Source organism: Leptonychotes weddellii, chromosome 5, assembly GCF_054177405.1.
Source record: "Leptonychotes weddellii isolate Sample4059 chromosome 5, ASM5417740v2, whole genome shotgun sequence".
In the NCBI taxonomy this organism is placed as follows: domain Eukaryota; kingdom Metazoa; phylum Chordata; class Mammalia; order Carnivora; family Phocidae; genus Leptonychotes; species Leptonychotes weddellii.
The window spans coordinates 71,526,240-71,550,594 of NC_138373.1; the positions used below are offsets into that span (position 1 = coordinate 71,526,240).

At 48.7% G+C, this 24,355-nt stretch overlaps 1 protein-coding gene across 1 annotated transcript in view; it reads right to left on the reverse strand.

The window, feature by feature from the left end:
- Positions 1-2,226: 2,226 nt before the first annotated feature.
- The window catches only part of ANO2 (anoctamin 2), a 319,849-nt gene continuing 297,720 nt past the window's right edge, over positions 2,227-24,355 (reverse strand). Inside the window, exons 18-22 of the mRNA XM_081818921.1 lie at positions 18,504-18,656; positions 18,083-18,135; positions 15,991-16,172; positions 5,085-5,190; positions 2,227-3,165 (exon numbers count right to left, since the gene is read on the reverse strand). Of these exons, the coding sequence (XP_081675047.1) occupies positions 2,896-3,165; positions 5,085-5,190; positions 15,991-16,172; positions 18,083-18,135; positions 18,504-18,656 (764 nt within the window). The 3' untranslated portion in view covers positions 2,227-2,895. The remainder of the gene's footprint in view (positions 3,166-5,084; positions 5,191-15,990; positions 16,173-18,082; positions 18,136-18,503; positions 18,657-24,355) is intronic.

Sequence of the window (24,355 nt, forward strand, 5' to 3'; positions counted from 1 at the left end):
GGACTGCACCTACCATGTCTTTACCCAGCTTAACAAGTCCTTTGGGAAGTTCTTCTTACTTAGCCTAAATCCCAGGTGCTGCCCTGTTAGGCGGGCATGTGTGATGGTCTTGCTGGTAACGGGAGTGCTGCTGAGATGGTTTGGGCCTGGGGGTGGGGGCAAATCACAGAATCCCTAATTCACTTGTAGTGGGAGAGAGGGAGAAAGCAGAATCCTTTCAGGGTGGAAACCTATATCCGGGCAGATGAAATCTCCCTTCCTCCCCACCTAGGTATCCCCAGGAGGCGCCATCTGACCTGGTCTCTCGGGGGGAGCTCTGGCCACCCCTAGCTTCCACACCCAATCTCCAGTCCCTTAACGGGACAGAGTGGGGCAGGAAAAAAACAAAGCAAAAGGCCCATTATGCGAAGGAAATAGAACGGAGCTCCTACGCGCACTACTAATCCCCTCTACCTTGCTCAACTTTTTTTTTTTTCCTCCATAGCATCTCATACCTTCTCACATTCTGTATAGTTTATATTCGCTGTTCATGATGTCTTCCTGACTCACCCACAAGAACGTAAGCTCCCGGGGGGCAGGAATCATTGTGTCGAGTGATGTATCCCGAGTGCCCAATACAGAGCCCGACACGTGGTAGGTGGTCGGTACGTAATTTTGAATACGATTCAAAACAGAAAACTGAAATTTACGGGACAAAAGGATTGATGAGATACACAAAGTGGAAACAGCAAGACAGCATATACCGCGGAATTGTAACTAAAAATACGCATCAGTTTGAGAGGGGTTGAGAGTCTGGAAGGAAACACAGCAATTGCTGATGTTGATTCTAAATTTGGGGGACTGTGGATGACTTGGCTTTCTTCTTCGTTGGTTTTCTGATCGTCTGACTCTTGGGGTGCAGGTGGCACTTCTGTGATCATATGAAAATGTTTACTTGGAAAAAAGAGGGAAGAGAGGTGGGGTCCTGAGCCAGCCGCGGTCAGCGCACAGAGGGTGTCTTGGTGCTGGAGGCAGCCCCGGACCCTCAGTGTGGAAATACCAACCCCACCCACCCTGGAAGGACTCGTCCTTGGGGAGAGCCTCCCTTTTATGTGCCTGGAATCTCCATGTCATTAACGCTCCTGACGGAAATTTCTCTCCCGTGGACCACTCCCCTCTTCCCAAGTTAGCCGAAGCCTGTTGTAGGGCGATGCAGTGTTCTGTTTTGATAATACCGAGTGTGCATCCAGGCTCACGTGCTGAGCGTGACCACGGAGGCCTGATGTGGTTAAAGTGTACCGTAGGACTACCGGTACGTGAGCAGCGTGGGACAGCCTTGTCTGCTGCCCCCACTAAAGCTCTGTCCTGGTGTCCCCATAAAAGAAGGGACCACTTTCCAGAGCAAGAGCTGGTGGCAGCACCACCCCTGCACGTGGCCAGGAGGCAACAGAAGCCACGGGGAGCAGCAAGGATGACCAGCCCAGCACCCGTGGGCCCTGAGATCACCAGGTGTGCTGAAACCTGAGAACACTCAGCTCTCCTCTGGAGCGTGGCCCTCCTCGAAGCTTCCATCCAGACACTGAGTTGGACTAGGGCCGGGTCCCAAGGAACAGGACCGTGTAACTGGTTTCTGCATAGCAGGTGGGGTGTGTGAAAGACAATGACAAACGATGTTTGGTCTTCGCTTCCGACCATACTTGAAAATCTCACCCCCCACCCCCAAGGTTCAAAGATGTAACTTTTGAACCATCTTGGGCTTGTCATTAATTCATATGTAAAATGGTAAGCCCCTTACCTCTCCTGCTTTCACATTTCCCTTCTCCCTTGTATTTCTCCTTAGCCCCTATTTACTAGCTGAAATCCTAAACATTCATCAGCTTCTTGTCTGTCTCTCTGCAGAAAGGAAGTTCCATGAGGCAGAGATCTCTCTTGGACCCTGCTATATCTCTCAGCTGAGAACAGCAACTGGGATGTAGTAGGTACTCAATAAATATTGGTCAGAAGCGACAGAAAGCAAGAGACTCAAAGACAAGGAGACGGGGACACCTGGGTGGCTCAGTCGGGTCAGCGTCTGCTTTCGGCTCAGGTCATGATCCCGGGGTTCTGGGATCGAGTCCCACATCAGGCTCCCTGCTCAGTGGGGGGCCTGCTTCTCCCTCTCCCCCATGCTCCCGATCTCTCTTACGGTCTCTGTCTCTCTCTCAAATAAATAAACAAAATCTTAAAAAAAAAAAAGACAAGGAGACATATCTTTATAAAGGAAGTTTCCATTTATTTTATTACTTTAGATCTGAACCTGCGTTAAGTGATGGTTAGTTGCACAAGCTCAAAGCATCCCTGTGACATGAACTGGAGACAAGCCCGGGTTTGGACCTCTGCCACTCACCATCAAGTCCAGTGGCCACAGCAATCAGCCCTGTGACTTAATTTGCACCCAGTGGGGCTGTGACAGCCCCGGCTGCAAAGACTCAGAGGGGTCTGCTCAGGGAGATGGTGGGAAGGGGTGAAGGATCCCTCAGGATGGGGGCTCACTTCTCTCCCAGCCTGTGGCCACCTGAGAGAGGACACCTGAGGGAACGCAGGGAAGGCTCATGTTGCCTGGGAGCCCGGGGATAAAGACGCCCAGTTCTTTCACCAAGTGACTCAAAATAGGGTCCCAAGCCCCCAGAAGGATACAAAGAGGACCTAAAAGAAACTTAAGCTTGAAGTTTCTGAGAAGCAGCCCCATTTCTCTTCCTGCCTGTGCTCATTCTCTCGCTCGCTCTAGCCTCTCTCTCTCTCTGCACACGCACACCTTGCCAAGACCCCGGCAGGCTGGACCCCAGCAGACGTGGACCAGGAGGCCCGAGCAGGTGCACAGCCGCTCTCTGTGAGGTTCCTGGCTGCTGCGGCAGCCCCCAAGCGGGGCTGGCTCACTCACACGTTTGTGTGCTGAGAACCAGAGGACGCGATGCTGCCCGGCTGGCTCCGGCCCGAGGGTGCTGAGCTGGGCGCCCGGCTCGTGCTGCGCTGCCCCCCTCCCAGGCTCCTCTGGGCCGGCTCGTCCGTCAGCTTGAGTTTCTCATGCTCCTCTTTCAGGAAGAAGTCCACCAACAAGCCCTTCTCTTTCTTGATCTGGTCGCTGATGTCCGTGGGGATGTCGGGAATCATCCAGTCCACAAGGACACTCAGGAACATCACGAGGTTCTGCCAAAAGCCAGGGAGAGGGGTTGAGAGGAGAGGCCCGGCCCAGTGGGACACCAGGGCTTCCCCCCGACGGTCACCCTTGCCCATCAGAGTGGGGCGGGCGGTGTGGCGCCGAGGCGGGGGCGATGGCAAGCACAGACCCAGGAGCAGGACACCGCCGTGCCCTTCTGGCTCTGCTACTTTCTAGCAGGTGCCCCAAGCTGGCGGGCAGAGGTGCCCCGCAGCATCCCCATATAGAAAGTGGAGCAGTTAAATAAGTACCTGTCCCCCGAGCTGTTTTGAGGATGACACCAGTCAGTGCCTCACACGGGGCGGGGCTGTTGCTGGCCTCCTCCTGTCCTTCCTGCCCGGCCTCTCAGCCCGCAGGCGCCCTGCTCCAGCGCTCCCTGGGAAGTGGGCACAGGGCCCGCTGGCCCCCCCCAGAGCTCCCCCCGAGCCCACTGCTCCTCTCTGGCTTCCAGCCCGCCCTCAGTCCTCCAGGTCAGAGATGGACCTTTGGTTTCTACACTGACTTCTGGCCTCAGCCAACCTCGCCCTCACCCGATCCCGCTCTCTCTCCCATCCCGCTGAACAGGCCACACCAGCCCATCTAGGGCCCCTGCCTACAGCTGCCCCTTCTCCATTCTCAGCTTCTGTGCACGCTGGTAACTGGCTTCCTTCTTCCATCTGCTGAGCCCCACCCCTGCGCTTGCAAACATTCCTGCAGCACTTCCCACTGAAGTGGCGAATACCTCACAACAGCGCCAGCTCAGCCCGGTACATGGCAGCTCCCTTCATAGCCTGGTTCCCACCCAGTTCGCCCCCCCGAGCTGGGGCATTCTCTGCCCTCCAGGCACACGTGCACTCTGAGATCCGGGACAGCGACGGAGCCCAAGACGAGATCTCTAGGGCATGGCTGTCTTCCAGGCTCTAAACCTATTCCCACCTTGACCTTGACCCTCCCCCACACCTAGGGGCCCAGGGGAGGGCCAGCGGACCAGCTGCTGCGTCCAGAGGCTCCTGGGTGCCTTTCATGCCCTAGAGCGGCTTCAAGCCACACTCTCCTCTTAAACCAACTTTCACAGTGTTAACATAACAAGTGTTCCATGTGACCTGTGGGAAAGCCAGGGGACGCCTGCAGGGGGGAGCAGCTTTTCAAATCCATCGCCCCATCTCCCCAGAGCAAGAATGGATGTCTTCTTTAGGTGAAAGACTAGCTGATGGGCTTCTCCACTTCCTGGGCCAGGGTCGGGCCAGGATATCTTAGAGCCCCCCAGAGATCTGCCTTCAGGGAATACAAAGGCCTGAGGGAGTGGAAGAGAAAAGGATCTGGGCTCGCACTCCAGCCCCTCTTGAAGGGCGGCAGGACCCCTAGTGGGACCTGGGGCCGCACACCCGCAGATCTCGGCCATGCAACCCGAGCTACGGCTATTGTCAGAGATAGCGATCGTGGGGCTCGAGTTTGCTATTCATCCATGGAGGCATGGCCGGATGGCTCTGGAGCCCTCCCCACCAGATGTCTCAGGGGCCGGAGCACGCTAACAAAGGAGGGAGCCAGCTGAGAGCTAGAAGAATGGTTCAGAACTCGACCCCTTTCTTGAGCTGCGGAGACCAGGCGGGGCTCTGTTTGTCTGCAGTAGGGTTGAGACTCTGGTCCCCACTACTCTTCTCGCTTTCTTTCTTGTCTTAGGTCTAAATGGGACTCTGTCTCCACCCTGCATCTTACCCCACATCTTCTTGTAACCTTACTCTGCATTCTATTCTCTTTCTGCAAATCCATCCATTAATGGAAGTCCTCTTGAGAGTGCTCCCTGCCTCCTCCACTTGCAGAGACCCCTGTGTCACAGTGTCCTGAAAGCATGGGGCAGAGGGGCAGGAGAGGAGACGTGGCTGTCTTTACCCCTGCAGCCCAGATTCTATTCCTTATCTGAACAACTCACCTGGAAGATGATGACGAAAGCCAGACGGGCAGACAGAATGGCCCAGTACTGTTTGGAAAACTCATATGGGTTTGGGGCCCACGGCGGCTCTCGGTAATCCTTAAACCTGCCCAGAGAGAAATGTGGTGTTAAGACTGGGAAGAGACGGAGGGAAGCAGGTGCTTCTGATCCTCAAGGATCGGAGCAGCAGGTAAGCCTCAGGCTCCCAGACTTGGGAAATAGCAGGAAGCAGGGAGGGAGGAATTCACAGCCCCACCAAAAAGCGTCCATGGAATAAAAGGACCAAAGTCCTAAAAAAACCCCAGTGTTGGCCTGGAAATGTCTTTTTCCTACTCTCTCTCTTGAACATCCCCCACGGCTTCCTCTGGTGTCTGGATTCTTCTTCCAGAGAAGCCCAAGAATCATGAGAAGAGCCCAGCACAGTGGTCCATGTTGGCCCCACTGGCCATGAGCTCAAGAGGGGAGGGAGATGCCCAGAAACTTTGGACAGCTCTCAGCAGCCCCTGGGCTCAGGGATGACACAGGTGGCTGCAGACAACCCCAGGCTTCCTTCCTGGCTGGCTGCTTCGGGACCATGGCCATAGAGGTGGCTTCATTCTTGCACCCCAAGGAAGGCTGACTCAAACCAAGCTCAAGGCTGAGTGAATTTGGGGGAATGGTGGTAATAGTGATGGTTGGTCAGTATCCTCTTCTACTGACCACATTTATGATCTGTCCATGTGGCTTAAGAAACAAAATGTCAGCGTCTGACATGAGCTCACGCCTCTTTCTCAGACCCATGGAGAGATTTTCCTCACTGCTGCCTTTTCACCCCCATTCTGTGATGACTCATGTTAAAAACCGCTCATTTTCGGGGCATCTGCGTGGCTCAGTCAGCTAAGCATCTGACTCTTGATTTTGGCTCAGGTCATGATCTCAGGGTCCTGAGATCAAGCCCCACATCAGGCTCAGCAGGGAGCCTGCTTGAGATTCTCTCTCCCACCCTCTCTGCCACCCCCCCAAAAAAGGCTCATTTTCTCAGACTCAGTTTTTTCTAAGCCTGGACAAGTGATAAGAGCTGGTACCAGAAGAATTATGACCCTTCATGGAACTGTTTTCTCCATGGAATTCAACAGATCTTTGAGGCTTAGTCAAAGCAAAACAAGCCCTGGGGGAAGGAGTGGGGCACATGGCTGCCGAGGAAGGCAGGGTGGGGACTCTGTCTGAGGAGGGGCCAACAAGGAAAACGACCTACACTGAACATGCAATACGCACCAATCCCTGAGCAAGGAGCTTTTCTGGAAGCTTTCTCATTCAATCTCCATAGCATCTTCCGACAGGCACCGATATCCCGATAGAATGAATATAGGGGGACACTGAGGCTCAGGGAAGGTCAGTTACTTGCCCAGGTCTCTCTCATGGCCAGCAAGAACTAGAGTCAAGGCGAGAATCCCAGTCTGGCTGAAGGCAGGCCTTTCCTCTATTGTCACAAAGCACCTCGCCAAGAGCTGCAGTTTGAGGTGGGGGATTCAGAAATGGGTGTTTTGGGTTTTTTTTAAGATTTATTTTTAAGATGTATTTACTTACTTGAGAGAGAGAGAGTAGGGGGAGGAGCAGAGGGAGAGAGAGAATCTCAAGGAGACTCCCCAATGAGCGCGGAGCCCAACGTGAGGCTTGATCCCACCACCCTGAGATCATGACCTGAGCTGAAATCAAGAGTCGGATGCTTAATGGACTGAGCCACCCAGGCGCCCAAAAAATGGGTGCTTTCTGTCCCTTCCCCACCCAGAATGAGCCAGCTGCCCTAAAAGATCTGGGTAAAAGCATGGTGGCTTCCAACTGTCCACAGAGAGATGCAGGAAGAAGAGAAGGAAAAAAGAGGAAGAGGAAAAGAGATGCACACAGACAGAAAGAAAAAGGCAGAGCGACAGAGTCAACAACAGGAAGAGACAAACAGACGTGGACAGTAAGCAGTCGACTAGGGTTGGGCAGGAGGCCAGGAGCTGTCCCTTCCCCACCTCCCCCTTCCAACAGCTGATCACAGCTGTTGCAGGCTTGCTTTGACATCCGGATGAAAAGCAAAGCTAACTGCAGCCCAGCAAAACATGACGGGATTCAGCATATCCATCCGAGGCTGAGGACAGAAGCACGGCCAGCTCCAGATTAGGCTTGCTAACAGGAGAGAGGGAGAGCATGGCTAAATGGAGAAGGACACCTTGGGGTGGGAAAAAGCTCAGGCTCACTGCCCTCCAGCTGCCCCCCAAAAGACCCCATGGTCCCCCAAGGGGATTTATCTACACTTCTCAAGACCTCAGGAGGACAGGTGTGACACATCCGCCTACTCTGTACCATGAGGACACCCTTCCCCAGGTCCAGCCCCATCCCTCCTGCTATAACCAGTCTGTTTCCCTTGTGTTCTAGCTCCATCAATGAAGGAACAGCTGCTCACTGACCTTGCTCTAGGGGCCACTGCTCACCCCTCTTTTTTCCCAGTCTGAAAAGAACCCATAAATAATCTAATTCTGGTCCCACCTCTGATACTAACACCACAGATTTTGGAGATGTCCCTTTGCCCTCCCTGAGTGTCCAAAACATTTTTAAAATTTAACAAACACATCCATTGAATCAAAGATCTGGGGAAAGAGTAACATAGATATTTCCAGAAAGCTTTACTTGAAAACACTCCCATGCCAATGGGCTAAAGGTAGCTCTGGTAGGACCTAGAGGACGAACTATCCATAGAAAAGAACAATGCACAATTTAATGAATTATGCGTCTGTTCATCTTTCCCTTTCTGAAGCTAACTTTTAAAAAGAACTGTGACCTACAGTAGTAAGAAATCATTTTCCATTAATGCATATGTAAGTATGTCACTAAAATGAAAATCACACCCTTGCCGTGTGCGATGCCCCGATATTTTCTGATTCTATTCTCTCCTGTCTTATCCTATTCTCGTCTTTAAAATGCTGATCCTGACCCACTAAGGTGATTTTCTAACCCATTCATGAACAATGACTCACAGTTTGAAAAATATTATTCCCGCAAGCCTCTGCCACCAGGAAAGGATTGGTTGTTTACATTCCAATATAAGTTCAGATTTCATCATTTTTTTCAAGTGTCATCCTAAGAAGTCAAGCTTAGCAAATGTTTTCACTGAGTAACAAGAAGACACTACTTAAACAAAGAGATAATTTTTAAGACTAGAAATGGCCACAAAAGATGAGTGACCGGGGTGCCTGGGTGGCTCAGTCAATTAAGCGTCTGCCTTCGGCTCAGGTCATGATCCCAGGGTCCTGGGATCGAGTCCTGCATCGGGCTCCCCGCTCAGTCGGGAATCTGCTTCTCCCTCTCCTTGTGCTGCTCCCCCTGCTTGTGCATCCTCTCTCTCTCGCTCGCTCTCTGTCAAGTAAATGAATAAAATCTTTAAAAAAAAAAAGACGAGTGATCAATGAACTTAATTGTGTCCACCATGACACATGAGCTGTCGTCCAGGTGTGTTTAGCTTCTAAGCCCAGTGCCCAGCACTGGCAAAAGCATGGGCTTTGGAGTCACCAGATGAGGGCTTGATGCAACCTCTACCACTTTGGTTCTATGTCCTCTAGAAAGTTACCCGATGTTCTGATGGCCAAGGTGCTGGTCTAAAAAATGGCCTCAACATTCCATCTTACAGGGATGTAATGAAGAGGAAATGTCAATGAAGAGCACGTGGCACACCACCCGACCTATTAGATATATGCCCAATAAGCAGTAGCTATTCTTTCTCCTTTGCCTGGAGGTAGCTGACACCTCTCCTATGAAGAGAACAGAGCACATATACCCCTGCTCCCAGTGCCTCCTGGCATTCCAGGGGGATTTTTGAGCTCTTGGGCACAGATGCTCCAAGCTTCCCCTCATGCTGATATGAATCAGAAAGAGTCAGCCATCACCACAACTGCCAGGGTCTTCTCCCAGGATCTGCGTCCAGGTAAATGGCACAAAATAGGGAAGCCTCAGGCCAGTGGGCGGTAGAACTTCTGCTCCATTCCCAGCAGCTCAAAGGCCTTCCAAAACCAGATGCTTCTCCCTGGTTGAGGGAGTGTGGTTCTCCCAAAGTCTCGCTGAGTGGTGAAGCACTGGGTGAACCCCCACATCTGGTCACTTCCTGCACCTGCTGGCTGGGATTTAAGTTCAGAGGTATGATTTTAGGAACCATTCCTAGATCTCATCCTCACCACTCCAAAGCTCTCCTTATTCTTTTGAGCCTTAGTATTAATTTTGAGAGTGCCCTTGAGTCTGGTAATAATGAGAGGTTTGTAATTACAAAACCACTAGAGTGTCTAAACAGCAAGTGTGCACTGGGAGTGGCCTCTGTCACTTACTAGCTATAAGACCCCGAGAAACCTGTTTCTCATCTCTGTACCTCAGCATTCGAATCTGTAAAATGGAGCTAGTAAAACATGCATCTCCGTGCTGAGCACACGGAAGTGCTCCAGCTCTCTCCCACCAACCACAAATAAATGAACGTGTACATGCATGCACATGCATGTACATCAAATGTTAAAGGAAAGCACAGTGAAAATTAAGTAAGACAATGCATGTGACTGTGATTTCTGGAGGCTTCCACAGAGAATAAATACAATGGTTTCTTCCGGGAGAGAATGACTGGGGTCAGGACTATGAAGAAAGTGTTTTCCTTTTGTATATATACATATGTATACAGAATTGCTTTTATGATAAAAAAAAAATCATAATTTCAAAAGGATATAATTAATGCCAATATTTGGGGGACCCAAACACATTTTTATACTAAGCTTTGAGGAGCAAAATTATAGTGTTAACTGAGACAGACTCATATACAGTAAGTGAAACTGGTACAAAACTCATTATTATAATTTAGCTTTAAATTACTTCAAGATTATATCTAGATTGTTCTAACACTATGAAGAATCACACTATGAAGAATTTATACACTACCTAAAGAAATAAGGTTCCCATTAATTCAAAATATATTTCATTATTTTAAACAAAGCCATGAAACCCCTTAAAGGTTCTATGAGCTCACTTGGTGTTAACGCACGGAAGAGTCTGAGAAAGACGTGCACAAATGCCTTGCCGTGAGTACTGTTGGGGAGGTGCCTAGGACCAGGCAGAGGGTAGGGTGGACGTGGGACAGAGTCAGAGAGGCTGCCCGTAATGTTTAGGGTTTTTAGTATGTTACATGTATCATGAAATATTAAATTTTTTAAGAAAGAAGCAGAAAAGAATCTTTGGAGATTATTCATTCCATGTCCCCATTTTTATAGATGGGGACACTGAGGTGTGAAGGGGGAAGAGAGACTCCTGGCTCAGATGTCCCCGTCCCATCCTCACTTGCAGGGGTGGCCAGTGACAGGTACAGGGACATCTGCCACAATTCATCATCATCCAAAATCACCGTAGGCAGGAAGTGTGCCGAAGCAACAAACTGAGGAGTTAGTCATCAACAATCAGGGACGGCTTTTTCCAAAAATGAGGTTTTAGTTACATTATGAATCAGTTAGGAAATACATTTCTCAACTCCAAACAGTGGTATGTTTTAAAAAATTGTTTTAATAGTCCCAATGGAAATTAATGTCATATTAATGCTAAACACCATTACATACAATATTTTCATACTATCTGAGCTACTTCAAACTGCCTTCTGAAATTGGCCTTTAACAAGGGAAAACAGTACAGGCAATTAGGAACTAATGAGAACCACGTTAATCCAGGGGTCGATAAAGATCAGGAAAGGCGACGCCCGGAAAAGCTGACTCTCCCTCTGGATTCAGTGAGGAGCAGATGAGAGACAGCCATGCACTGAAGAGAACTATCCTCTTTAAAGACTCTTCATGTGACCTGGGGATATGAAAGAACTCAGGCCCTGCGGAGAAACCCAGCAGGCGCCACCCAAGGATGCTCAGCACCCCCACAGCAGGCCCATTGGGTTGACCATGCCCAAGTAGGCTCCCCAGTTTCCAGGCCCCAGATCCTTGGCCAGGCCCTCCCTTGCCAGCCCCTCCGCTCCCTTCCAATGGAGCCAGGAGCCTGGGCCACCATCCGCCCTCCAGGACATGGTAGCCCTTCTGCCCTGTCAATAGCCACTGCCCCTGCCCGCAGACCGACGTCATCGGACTGTTTATGAAGCAGCCCTGCCAGAGCAGTGAAAGGACTGAAGCAAACATTGCTCCAAAAATGCTGGGAATGCATCTCAAATGGGCAGCTGGAGACTTGTCCTAACTTTTACTGCTATTTTTAAGATACCTCTATCCCTGGCGAGGCTGGGTTGGAGCCGGAGACCTCAGTTTTATTTGACCACATTTATCTCCAGAGGTCACTGAAAGCTAAGAATAAGAAGGGTCATCGAGTTCCCAACACTATTTGCCAGAAAATCAGGGCAAACTTTTCATTTCCCACCACGGAAGCAGTTTTAAACACTGGCTTTGGAGCTAGCTCCAGAGCTCTCTCTCCTTCTCTCCCTCCCTTCCCCACCCTCTCTCTCCCTCCCTCTCCTCTCTCTCTCTCTCTCTCATTCTCCTGCATTTCCACTTCTTACAGCCACTGATGATTCCTGGCTTACAACATCAGTAGGCCATGCCACCACTTTCTGAGACTCTGGTGAGCCAGCCAAGTTCACACAGCACGCAGTGAGCAGGACCCACTGAGGCAGAGATTTCCATCAATAATTATTATCCATCTAGGAAAAGGTAGCCCCAAAGTACACCTATATGATATCTAGATAATAGGCTGACCCTGCTGTCTGGACACCTGCTTACACCGTAGAATGGAGCATCTCTTTATTTCAAATGTACTCCCCGGTCTTCACACTGCAGCCAGAGAGAACACCAAAGAAAAGTATGATCTCATCCCTGCTCCCTGTGGCTCCCCACTGCCCTAAGAGGGAGTCCACGCACCTCCATATGACCACCGTGCTCTTCTTGGTCTGGCTTCTGTATTCTCTTCCTGCCTTGCCCCTCAGTTTATCCACCACTCCAGCTCCCACCACCAAGCACCAAGGAGCCCGTCTACCTGGAAGGCCTTGTTCTCCCCAGACCTCCTTCACCACTTAAGGTCCTTTCCGGTCCCCCAGCACTCTTCCCATCCCTCCCAGGCTGGCTTGGTTGTGTGAATGAGGAACGTCGACAAGAGCATCAGTATGGCCAAGAGCATCAGTCTGGCCAACCTTGCACCGTTCGACCTTCAGGTTTTAGCTCCCTTGAAGCTTCCACACAATACTTAGGTCTGGGTTAGATGCATGCCTCCTTCTTCAGGGCTCTCAGAGCTCCTTGCAGTTACCCTATTATAAATTATTAAAGCTAGATTTTAACTGCTTGCTTACTTGCTCATCTCCTCATCTAGACTTCTTGAGGGAGGCCTTGTGTCTTGTTCCTTATTATGGCACCAACGACAAGCCTTTATCATAAGGTCTCAAAAATGGTTGCACAGTGAACCCATAATCGTTACTGGTACTGAGTAAGAAAACATGACAGATGCTCCAGAAATCATTTTGGTGTGATCTTGCAGATACATTTTCTTAGCAGAAATATAAAATGCACTTCCTACTTATGCACCCAGTAATAATTCTGCCACTTTGCTGGAAGAGGTTTTGTTTTGTTTCGTTTTGTTTGTTGTTGTTGTTGTTGTTTAATGGGCCACCAGTAAGCCATGATCCCATCAGCTTGCACAGAAACCATGAAGAGAAGAGTCATCAGGGCTTTGCAGCAGGCTGGGGAGTCTAGTGACTCTGAAAGCAGCTACAACAAAGCCTGATCTGCTCCATGTGTACTAATAATACCTGGTCTGCTGGGCTTTGTTGTTGTAGCCATTCATCTTAACTTCTCACCAGGGCACTACCTCCTACTCTGTGCCTCAGATGGAGATCATTTCACCTCCGACCCCCCACTCCTCCTCAGGCTACCGTGATTGGTTCTGGGAGGGCATGCATACTGGTCCTAGCCGATGAGACTTTGGCAGGATCACTGGGAAAGAGGTATGTTCCCACTTGGACTTGGACCCAGTAGCTGCTGGCTGTCATACTCCAGTTATTTGGGAGGGAGGTGGAGAAAGATCTGATTTAGGCAGACCTGATTGAATCAAGTCTTGCCTTGGGGGCCCATTAAAGTCCTTTTATGTTTAAGCTAGTTAAGCCCCTGATATATCTGGAAAGCATATTCATAGTATTTCTGGGAGATCTGATGGTCAGAAGCAAGGTCCCAGATCCTCAGTCCTTCTAGACCAACTAAAGAAACACACACAGGGGAATGGGATGCCTGGGTGGCTCAGTCATTAAGCGTCTGCCTTCAGCTCGGGTCATGATCCCAGAGTCCTGGGATCGAGCCCCGCATCGGGCTCCCTGCTCCGTGGGAAGCCTGCTTCTCCCTCTTCCTGCCACTCCCCCTGCTTGTGCTCTCTCTCTCCCTCTAAAAAGAAAAAAAGAAAAAGAAAGAAAGAAAGAAACACACAGGGGGCACCTGGGTGGTTCAGTGGGTTAAGTGTCCAACTCTTGGTTTTGGCTCAGGTCATGACCTCAGGGTCATGAGACTGAGCCAGGCATCAGGCTCCATACTCAGTGCAGAGTCTGCTTAGTTTCTCCCTCTCCCTTCTGCCCTTCCCCATCTGTGCTCTTTCTCTCGCTCTCAAATAAATAAATAAATAAATAAATAAATAAATAAATAAATCTAAAACAAACAAACAACAACAAAAAACCACACAGTGAGCCTTGCTTCCCCACACAACCCACACTGCTGTTGCTCCCGCTGCGCCTGGGGGTTGAGCCTGCATTCTTGGATAAATGTTAGTTTTACTTCAGAATCTGTCAGTGAAACCTCAGTAACTCAGAGAATTCTTCACCTTTCTAAGCCTTGGTTTCTTTTTATGTAGAATGAGGAGCTTCAACAAGACCATTTCTATACCTTCTGGTTATAAAAATGATTTTGTAAATGTTACTTTTCAGTGCCAACTGCTGACTGACTTCATGTACCCTGCTGGAGCCAGTCTAGATGCTACCAGAAAAGCCTCGAGCTGGGACAGTCTCTGTGTAGTGGAACTATGTCTTTCTCGGACCTGTAGGCCAGAATGTAACACCAAGCACAGTCTGGTATGCCGGGCATACAGCAGAGTGGCCCTGGGCAGTGCATCGTGTAGCAGCAGAGGACCTCAGTCCCAGAGTGAGACTTTATAGCTTCAGATGGGCAAATACTGGAAACATCTAGGCTGACATAAATCAAGACCTGTGAATGAATGCACTTACCTGTTCTTAGATCTGGTCCCCGGTTTTGAGTCTCCTCCCGGTTGGCTAGAGTGGAACCCTACAGTTATCCCAGCTAGGACCAGAATACCCTTCTATTCAAATCACACATTGGTAAGGCTGCGTCACTCAGTCATCTGAGTTGGGAAGACCAATTCGTTTTCTCTCCTGTGTGGCGGCAGACTGTGAGTCTGAACCTGAGCAGCCACTGCATGAATGGCGGGCCTTAGGTACCAAGCGGGAATGCACGACGGATGCACCCAGGGTATGGCTTCTTTGACGGAGGGATCACCAGCTCTTATGTCAGACACGCTTGGGGATGGCCCAGAAAAGCCCTTGATACCTTTCTTAGGGTTTGGTTTTTGTTGTAGTTATTGCTCTATTTTTTTAAATATGAGGTGTGATCTTTGCTCAAGCCCTTCATGGGGACTATCATCTCACGAGGGTACAAAACGGTTAAAGAATTCATTCCCCTCTGTTCTCTTTATTTGCCTTTCTTGGGTTAATAGTGGAGAGTTTTCTGTTTCTTGGCTTCCATGATCCCCGTGCTGGTGGTTTTCAATCACGACTCTGACCTGGACCTCTCAGGAATTCCAGCTTACTGTGTCTCGGAGTTAGGTGAAAACTTTCTCACCACTTTTTTAATTGATGTGCTTGAAATCAAATTCATCATATGTACCATAAAATTGGATTCTTTTAGCATCTTCCCCATCACTGTCAATGGACCCACCTTTGACTTCAGCCTAACCGTGAGAGATATCCTTGGTTCGGGCGCCCTCTATGTCTCTTGCCACCAATGCTGTCATGTATTACAGTAAATAGCTCATCTCCTCACCTCCTCCTAATTCCTTCCACCACTCTGGGCTATGCCTGCCGTGGTTCATGGCTGACTGACAGCAGCAGCTCAGCTGCCCTCCCTGAGTTCCCCCAATTCTAGTCCATCCTTCTCTCTCAGACTAATTGTCCTAAGCCTACACTTTATCTATCATTCCTGGTACTAAAGAGGTAACTTCCTATCACATCACATTACAATGCCTGGAATACATCAAGATTTCCCATTATCGACTTCGTCCTACCTATTCAAATTCAACAATGCTTTGGCTTATTCTATCCTAGGAGTTTTGATATATCGTATTTCCTATATTATTCCTTTTTATTATCTTTTAAGTGCTCTTCTTCCTAACTACATTACCTAACCCCTAAGTGTTCACCTAACACCCCAAATTCATCCTCACCCCACGACTTAGCCCATGCTGACTCCCCACCTAGCATACTCTCTCTTTCTGTCTTACAACTCCTCCTGGGCCCTCCAGGAACCCTACCCTTTCCTTTCTAGCCCCCATCGATCTTCCTCTCCTCTGAACACCCACAGTGCTCCTGGTCCACACTAGATAGAATCCCTGAATAGCCAGCTCTGTCCCATCTGCTCTGCTTGATTCTTCCAACCAGACCACAAACCCCCTGGTGGTAAAGACAAGGCTATATACTTCTTTGCTCTGTAGTGTCTGGCAAAAGGCCCTCAATAAATATTTATTGATTTACTGAAATTGATTTATCATGATTTGGGGGGCTGAGGGTAGGAGAAAGAGGGAGCGGAGAGTGATATAAATCTAGATCTTCCAGATAATTGGATCTACCACTTCTGGTCACCTGCTGCCACCCTCCTCCTCCCAATTACTTTACCTGCAGAATTGAACCTCTTGGTCAAACTGTGAGTTTTCTGGCTGCGTTCCTTCCTTCAGCTGGCTGACGTTGAAAAAGGAGAGGGTGTGGTTGACAAAGCCGTGCAAGGTCCCATTGTGACTATAGCCATACTGGTACACAAGGCGGGGGATAAAGTCGGAGGTGATGGCAATGACGAAAGCCTGAAGTACAGAAGCACATGTGCTTGAGGGGTGGTCAGGATGGATGCTGTCTAGGTGGGGCAGGGTCCCTCTGGCTGAGAGACTGGTCCTCCTTGGGCTCCCCATCCAGAGGCACCACTCTGCTAGAGAAGTCCTTACTCTGAGCTCATGCAGCTTTTCCACCTTTGGTATGTGTAAGTGAACCCACAAGACAGTGGCTGGTTGCTAAGGATGCTAAGCCAGTGTGGATCGTTGGGTTCTGGAGGGAATGAGCACCTCTGAGATATTTGAATTGACACTGGTGTTGGCCAAGCCAAGGCAGAGTGGAAGATTTTCTGAGAAAATTACTGATTGTGATAAGAGGGCCACTTTCAAGTGATATGCAAGGACACTGGATGACCATGAACTTCTGTCTCTGGGGGACACCAGAGAACCAGGAACCCCAGGGATATGGTGCCACAGTTCCTTCCATTTGACCATTGTCTCTCAACACTTTTTAGCACAGCATGTAATGGAAGTTGTTCTTTCATCCATTTGACTTAGGAACACAGAGACAATGGCGGAAGGCGTGGGTCTTGCCTGATCCCACCACACGTACCCAACGCACTGTCTGGCATATTTAAGTGTTCTATAAATGTCTACGGAGCAAACCAAACAATGAGTGAATGATTGCATGTTTGAATGTGGAGGTACTTTCTGCAAAGAAAATCTTAAATCTTTCTGGCAGGTGTTTATACTGTATTCTGCACCAACAATTAAAGCCCTTTTTTTAAAAAAAAAATGTAGTTTAGGCATTGTTTTCTAAATGTATATATGAGTGTGGATGGCGATAACCATATTTGAGAATGAGTAACTTACTGAGCACTTGCTATAGGTCCTTTCATCTTCCCAGTTAATTTCCAGAATGATCCTTTTTGGAGGGTAATCTTATGCTCTCCCATTCTTACAGATAAATAAAGAAGTCTTAGAAAGGCCAGGGAGGTAAGACTTCTTGTCATCCTGTTGTATGATGGAAAGTGCCTAGTATGCAAGGCCTCTTTACTAGGTAACACAACTCTAAAATATCTACTGATCTAGTTTCCAAATTGCACCTTATTTGTCAGCCTTAAGATGTACAATTCCTACACCGAGCATTCAAAATGCAGCGGGCTGATTCTCTCTGCTTCTCCTCATGCCTCTCTAGTCATTTTATGTGTTCTAAATAGGCAACCAAGTCACAGCCAGAACCAAAGTTTTTCTCCCGGGGGAAAATGGGTGGTGGCTTTCTTGGTATGCGCCAGGCCAGCAGGATTTTCCTCCAACAAAAGGCCCTACCCAGCCACCATCCGCACAGAAAGCAGAAGCCAAAGCTGCCATTGGCTTGGGCCCAGCAAGATTTCCTCAGAAATGTGGACATGTCTGGCAAGGCAGTTAAGGAGGTCACAACAGGTAGGACCCCTCTTCTTGTATATCCTGTCTTAACCTACACATGCCAGAGTCCATGGGAATAATCATGACTTCACATTGACAGCTTGGAGGAACCATAATTAGGAACCATGGCCCGGGCAACGGTCCAGGTATTGTTTAGCTCGGGAGTAGAAAAAGAAAGGAAAGAGATGGATAGATAGGCGGAATTCTTTCCTCATTATTCTTGGCTCCGAGGAAAGATCAGATTTTGACTCTTAAGGCCAAGGTATGCATTCCGGTGGATAATTACCTTTCTTTCGTGTCGTGAAGTTAACAAGAAAGTCACAGAGCCCTGGCCACGGCCCGATGAGTTAGAAGGCATGTATGCACTATTAACCAGGGCGCTGCCTTGAACGAAGCTCCAAAAGGAAAAGGCTGGAAGGTAACAAGGGCTGGTACCCTGCTTTGAAGACCTCAGCTCCTCTGGAGGCCCCCTCTGCAGCTCCCTTCCCACAGAGCTAGGGTGTCACAGATGGAACACTTACATTGCTGATGACGGAGAACTTGCCGATCCCAGAGAGAATGTCAAACCAAATCCCTGTAAGACAGAAAGCAGGGCGTCTGGCTCACTCCCACCCTTGGCCTGGTGACTGACAAGGCTGCAGCTCAGGGTGATGCTCCGCGGGCAAGGTACCAGTGGAGGTTTGCAGGGCCCCCCAGGAATGGGCTTGCCTAGAAAGGCTTAGGTGCCACCCTGTCTGGAAACCAGGGGGACAGGTGGGTGTGGATAAAGGCCTCCCAGAGCCCAAAGATATGAGGATGAGGAGCTCCAAGGGATAAAGAGGCAAGGGTTTCCCCCAGCCCTCCTGAATCCAGAGTACGATGGTGGTGGCAGGTGGTGGTGGGGAGCCCGAGGGGACCAATGGAGGTGGAGGGCCTGCCATGATCTCTAAGCAGGGGACATACCAATATCTTTGGTTCTCACGGCATCTGGCCGTCTCAGCTCAGTCACAAACTTCTTTGCATCAAGCCGTACTTCAATGACATTGTTGAGGAGGGCGAACACAGGTGCCAGAGGAAAGGAGGCCACAAAGAGGGTGACAAAGCCAAACTGGATGACTAAGAGAGAGAAGAGTGTGAGAAGCTTCACCAGGAAGAAGCAGGATCTAGGTAAACTTCGCCTTGCAGCTATGGCCCCTTGTCTTTTCTTACGGGGTCTCTTTCCCAACTTGGTCTCCTAGGATCCTTTTTCCTCCTGCCCCACAGTCATGGGTCTTTCTCTCTCAGTGTCTGCAGGCCCACAGGCCAAGGCCATCACCCCAGAGCACAGCTCTGTGTTAGGCACAGTGAGGAGATGTGAGAAAAGGAGAAGTCTTGACTCTCTCCTTTCCGTCACTCTTTATCTCCAGTCACTAATCCTGGTCCTCTAGCTCACAGGTTGACAACCTTTCTCAGTAAGTGTATAGATAGTAAATATTTTTGCATTTGCAGGCCACAGTCTTGTCACAATGACTTAACTCTGCCATTGTAGAGCAAAAGCAGCTAGAGACAACACGTGGACAGACGAGCTTGGCTGTGTTCCAATAAAACTTTATTCACAAAAGCAGTACATAAAGTGGGCTGGATTTGGCCCATGGTCCATAGTTATTTTTTTTTTAAAAGATTTTATTTATTTATTTGACAGAGACAGAGATAGCGAGAGCAGGAACACAAGCAGTGGGAGTGGGAGAGGGAGAAGCAGGCTTCCCCTCGAGAAGGGAGCCCGATGTGGGACTCAATCCCAGGACCCTGGGATCATGACCTGAGCCAAAGGCAGACACTTAACGACTAAGCCACCCAGGCGCCTTCGTGGGCCATAGTTTGCCAACCCCTGATGTAACTTAAAAAAAAAAAAAAAAAAAAACACCTCCCAAATTTGGCCTCTTCTTTCCATATCCATAGTCACTGCCTTTATTTAGAAAGTTTATTCATTCATCACACATTTATTGAGAGCTCACTGAATGTCAGGCACCTTGCCAAGTATTTCAGGAGGCAAAGGTCTGGTCCTGCTTCAGGGAGCTGGGTGTAAAGCAGAAGAGAGAAATGTACACAAAGATGTGCACCGAGATTTTCTGCGTGCCAAGAGAGAATGAGGAATGTACCAGAGGTAGCGGAGACCCAGGGGAGGGGGAGCACAAGCCTATTCAGGCTGGGGACTGAGGAGAGCCCCCAGATCAAACACCTGAGCTTGGTCTTGAAAGACGGGCCTGGACTGAAGAGAGCATTCCAAGCCGAGGAAGCAGTGTGAGCAAAGGAGGGGAGGAAGCCTGAGCCAAACAGATGGCTGTACGGTTTCCAGCCCCTCATCACTTCAGCCTGGGCAACTGCACGACCCCCTAACTGCTTCCTTTGTCACCAGTCTGCCCAGGCCTCTATAGTCTCCTCCCTCAAAACCCCCAGTAGTCTGATCCTGTCACTTACCTCTCATAAAAATGGCTGTGGGCTCCCCTCTGTTTCTTGGCTATAGGCCAAATTCCTTATCTTGGGAGGCAAGTACTTCACAGTCTGCTCCCCACCTACCTCTCTAGCCCCATCTCTCCACATTTCCCCCACAGCCATCGAGCTTCTGCCTTCTGGCACTGGGTTTCTCCCCCTCGGGGTCTTCCCTGAAGGCAGCAGGTGCCCCCACTCGCCTGTACACCTGCTCTCCAGCTAACAATATCTATGCATCCCCAAGACCATTCCATCCCCAAGACCAATGCCATCTCCTTGCCATCTTCCTCCTGCTCTACCCTCGCCCCACCTTGGTGTCTGCCTCTGTTACAGCCCTCACTGTGTGCTCACACCTCTTTTCCACTAGAAAGGCAAGGGCTCCATCCATCCCTAGGGGCTCAGCCACCACAGTGCTGAGTCCCAGGAAAGCTACAGTCTAATAGGAACCCCCTATGTACCAAGGGCAACTTATTTAACTTCTCCAGGTCTTGGTTACTTTGACTGCAAATCGAGGATGACAATGCCCATCTAGGTTGTCATGACGGTAAATGATATTGCACAAATTAAGCGCTTAGAACAATTTCTGCCACTTAATAATTGTTCAATAATGTTACCTGTTATTTATCCCCTTATTGGGATAAATATCAACACTTACAGGTGGCTGCAATGTATACTGCATACGGATATGTTAAACAGACACAAATTTAAGGTATAAGCCCTGAATGAGAGTCAGGAGGCCTGACCTCTAGCCCTGGATATGTTTCTCACTAGCCATATGTCCTTGGGTAATTCTCTCTGCTTCAATGAGCTTCAGCATCCTCACTGATAAGTTCTAAAGAGACAGGTTTAAATTCCTCTTGAGGTCTGATTTGTAATGATGCTGTGATTCTCATTTTCTTGGACAAACTTCAAGATTCTAGGATATTCAAATAAAGAATGAAAACCCAGGATCTAAACTAAAAAAGTAATAATAAAATAGAAAATGTTCACAGAGGGATATGCCTAACCACAGCAGTTTTGAGAAAGAGAACATGCATGGAACTGCTTTTGATTTGGCAGTTTGCTTGGGCCCACAGTTGTGGGTTATTGCTCTTGCTGATGCAAGTCTGTCTCTGCCATGGTCCTTGATGGCCAGTGGATTTTCAGCTGGCCCCAGGAGACTGGCAGGTGTCAGTTGGTGGCAAAATGCACCAGAAGACACAGATTTGTCAAGGTTGGATCTTGGAATGAAGGCCTGCCAAGCTGGCTGGCTGAAGGGGTTGGGGCAGTGGGGAGGGGGAGGAGAAATCTTCAAAAACAAGTTCTGGGAGCCAGTTCAAAATGCAGGGTCTAAGGCATCTTTTAAATCAGGATTTGTTGAGGAATTCACTTTAGAGTCAGGGGTAGGGGTGGGGGCAGAGGGGGTGGGGGGGTTGTAATTAACAAGGAAAGCAAAACAGATGTTAGACTAGTTTTCTAAAACCTGTAAAATGCATGTCTGTGTTTAAGCATATATATGAACGTGCCTTTATTTATGGCCTTCTAAGTTGGTCTTCTTGATTCTAATAAGCTCAGTTCTACAGGGCAAGTGTTCTTCTTCTTGTCAGTGACTTCCTTGAGCAAAACCATGCAAACTCTCCAAAGCCCCAACAAGGGCCTCACAAGGAGACTGGTAGGGGGAAGAAGGGGCAGGTTACTCTGTAAATGTAGACAGAACACCCTCACCATACTTGTGCAAACGGCCCACCCAGACACCCAGGGTCTTCCAGGAAATAGGAAAATAGGACTGTGCACTCACTCTCCTTTCCTTCACGTGATCTCCAGGGACAGAGATGAGCCCTCTCCCTGGGGTTGCCCTGATGGTTTGCTTTTTTACCTTCATAAACTCTCCAGACCCACAGGCTCCCTTTGGTCTCTCTTGGGTCTACATAAACGACTTTCAGTGGTGGCTAAATGCTCACGGTGCGCCTGAATTACCCCAAGGCCATGACACAGTTCTTATTTTTCTCCTTGTCACGTAAGTCTGTGTGTCCAGCACTGGATGACCTCAAGGGGATGGACTCAGCAAAGGCCAGTGGTTCCAGGCCTGCAGTGACAGGACACCCCCGTCCCTGCTCCAATGTTCCTCAGGGTACCCGAGGCCACGAGGAGCCCCTCTCTGCAGTTGTTCTAAGCTGCAGGTGCTTCCTGCTTAGAGGGGGTACACTGCACATTTCCAGGAATCGGCCCAAAGAGGCAGAAACAAATAGGAAGCTTTGTTTTATCTTGTGGAGAAAAGAGTTATAAAACTCTAACCCTCTAGCATACACATGCCAAATCCAAGACTTTTTCTTTTTAGTCAAAGACCTAAATGCTATGAGAGACGATGGACTCTGAAAAACAAACAGGGTTCTAGAGGGGAGGGGGGTGGGAGGATGGGTTAGCTGGGTGGTGGGTATTGAGGAGGGCACATTCTGCATGGAGCACTGGGTGTTATGCACAAACAATGAATCATGGAACACTTCATCTAAAATTAATGATGTAATGTATGGGGATTAACATAAGAATTAAAAAAAAAAAAAGACCTAAATGCTATATCAGATGGGCGTCCTTCTGGGTTCACTTCAGAGGACACAATGATATCGGCCTTCATCAACACCACAATTTGCTTCTAAAAACAGCCAGCCTCCATTAGGATAAGAACGTCCCTGGGAACCCCAGTGCACTGCATAATAGAAGCCAGCTTGGCTTGACCAATAACAGATTAAACCTGGCCAAGCCAATTAGGGAGGAATCCATAAGTTGATTTTCAACTAAATCTCTACAAGGCCTGCTGTAAAGTGCTCCAGAAATGCTGAACTGGAAGCACAAAGACTGGAAACACTCGGAGGCACAAACTCCATTGCTTTTCTCCTCTCACTCTCCAGGACCTTCTAAAATCAACACCAGCCCCATACTGCCTGACGCTGGAGACAATTAAAATCTTGGCCTTCGTTATCTGGGCTTAGGTTAAAATAACAAGGAGGAGTGATTTAAACTAAACAAGATGGCTTCCAGCAAGGACATTCCAGGACAATCTGCTTAAAGAAGAAAAACAGTGCATTAGGTAGAAAAGATTGGCCAGGATTGGTGGAAAAGCTCTTGATCGAACAGTTTTTACTCATTAATTTAAAATTCTTCAGTGAAACCACACTCCCATCACACATGGGCTCATGTGCCCACACACATACATGCATAAGTGTGCATGCACACATGTGCGCATGCACACCCCCCCCACACACACACACACTCTCTCTCTCTCAAGCCCAGATCCTTGTCATGACATACAAGACCCTTTGTGATCTAACCCTAATTTGTTTTTCCAGACACATGTCCTCCCCACCCATGCTCTGAGCTCAGGGCTAATATTTAGCTGGTAAGCTTGGAGACCAACTCTGCTTGCTTTCCAACCATTTCAAAAGCCATTTGTACCTCTTCGAACTCACCACATTTTCCACATTTCTGAGCCTTCATACATACCACTACTATCTGTGCTGCTCTAATTTTCCTTCTCTTCTTGTGTGCTGAATGAATTACAATCCATATTTCAGGTCCGACTCAAACCTAACTTTCTCTATGAAGAGCCTCAGTCCCACCACCTCGCCCAGGCAGAAGTGAGTGCCATGGGCATCTCTCCACCTCACTCCCATCATGCCTTGCACATGTCGCTCTACTGGTCTATTTGATTTGCTTCCTAGATGGGGAACCCCTGGGGACCATGGACATATCTGATTCTTTTCTGAGTCCTCACAATTTTGTGTGGTGCCTATCCCACAGCAGGTGTCCAGAGGTTAGTTGGTTCATAAATACAAGCTTATTTTTTCACCAGCTATAAACACAAAACAGATACAAAAAGAGGCTGACTCAACTGTGTGAAGGGAAATCATTGTACTTAGTGACGGTGAGGAAAGATGGGACATGAAATGCTGACACCTCCACACGGCAGTTCTCCATGCTGTAACTTGCATGGAAGACTTGGAAGAAAGTGAGTATAAAACCAGTTAGTCAGGAGAGTCTAAATCTAATCAAAATCATTACAGTATTTTTTCCCTTAACTTTCTATAGCTTAGTGAAAGTAACACAGTCTTCTTAAGGGGATTAAAAACTGGGGGCTTAAGAATCCTCCCTTTCTTGAACCACTAACAAACAATACACGGAAATTATTAAGGGACACGTTGGTGTGAGTTTGTCTTCTCACTCAGGAAGCAGTCGCTGAAAAGATTCAGCTAGGAACAGTCCATTAATATAAATGCTTATGTGAAAATAGAGTAAGGGAAGGTCATCACTGTTTATTTCATCAGCCCATATTTCAAGGCTGTAGCCAGTGATGCCCTTCCCCTGAGGGCAAG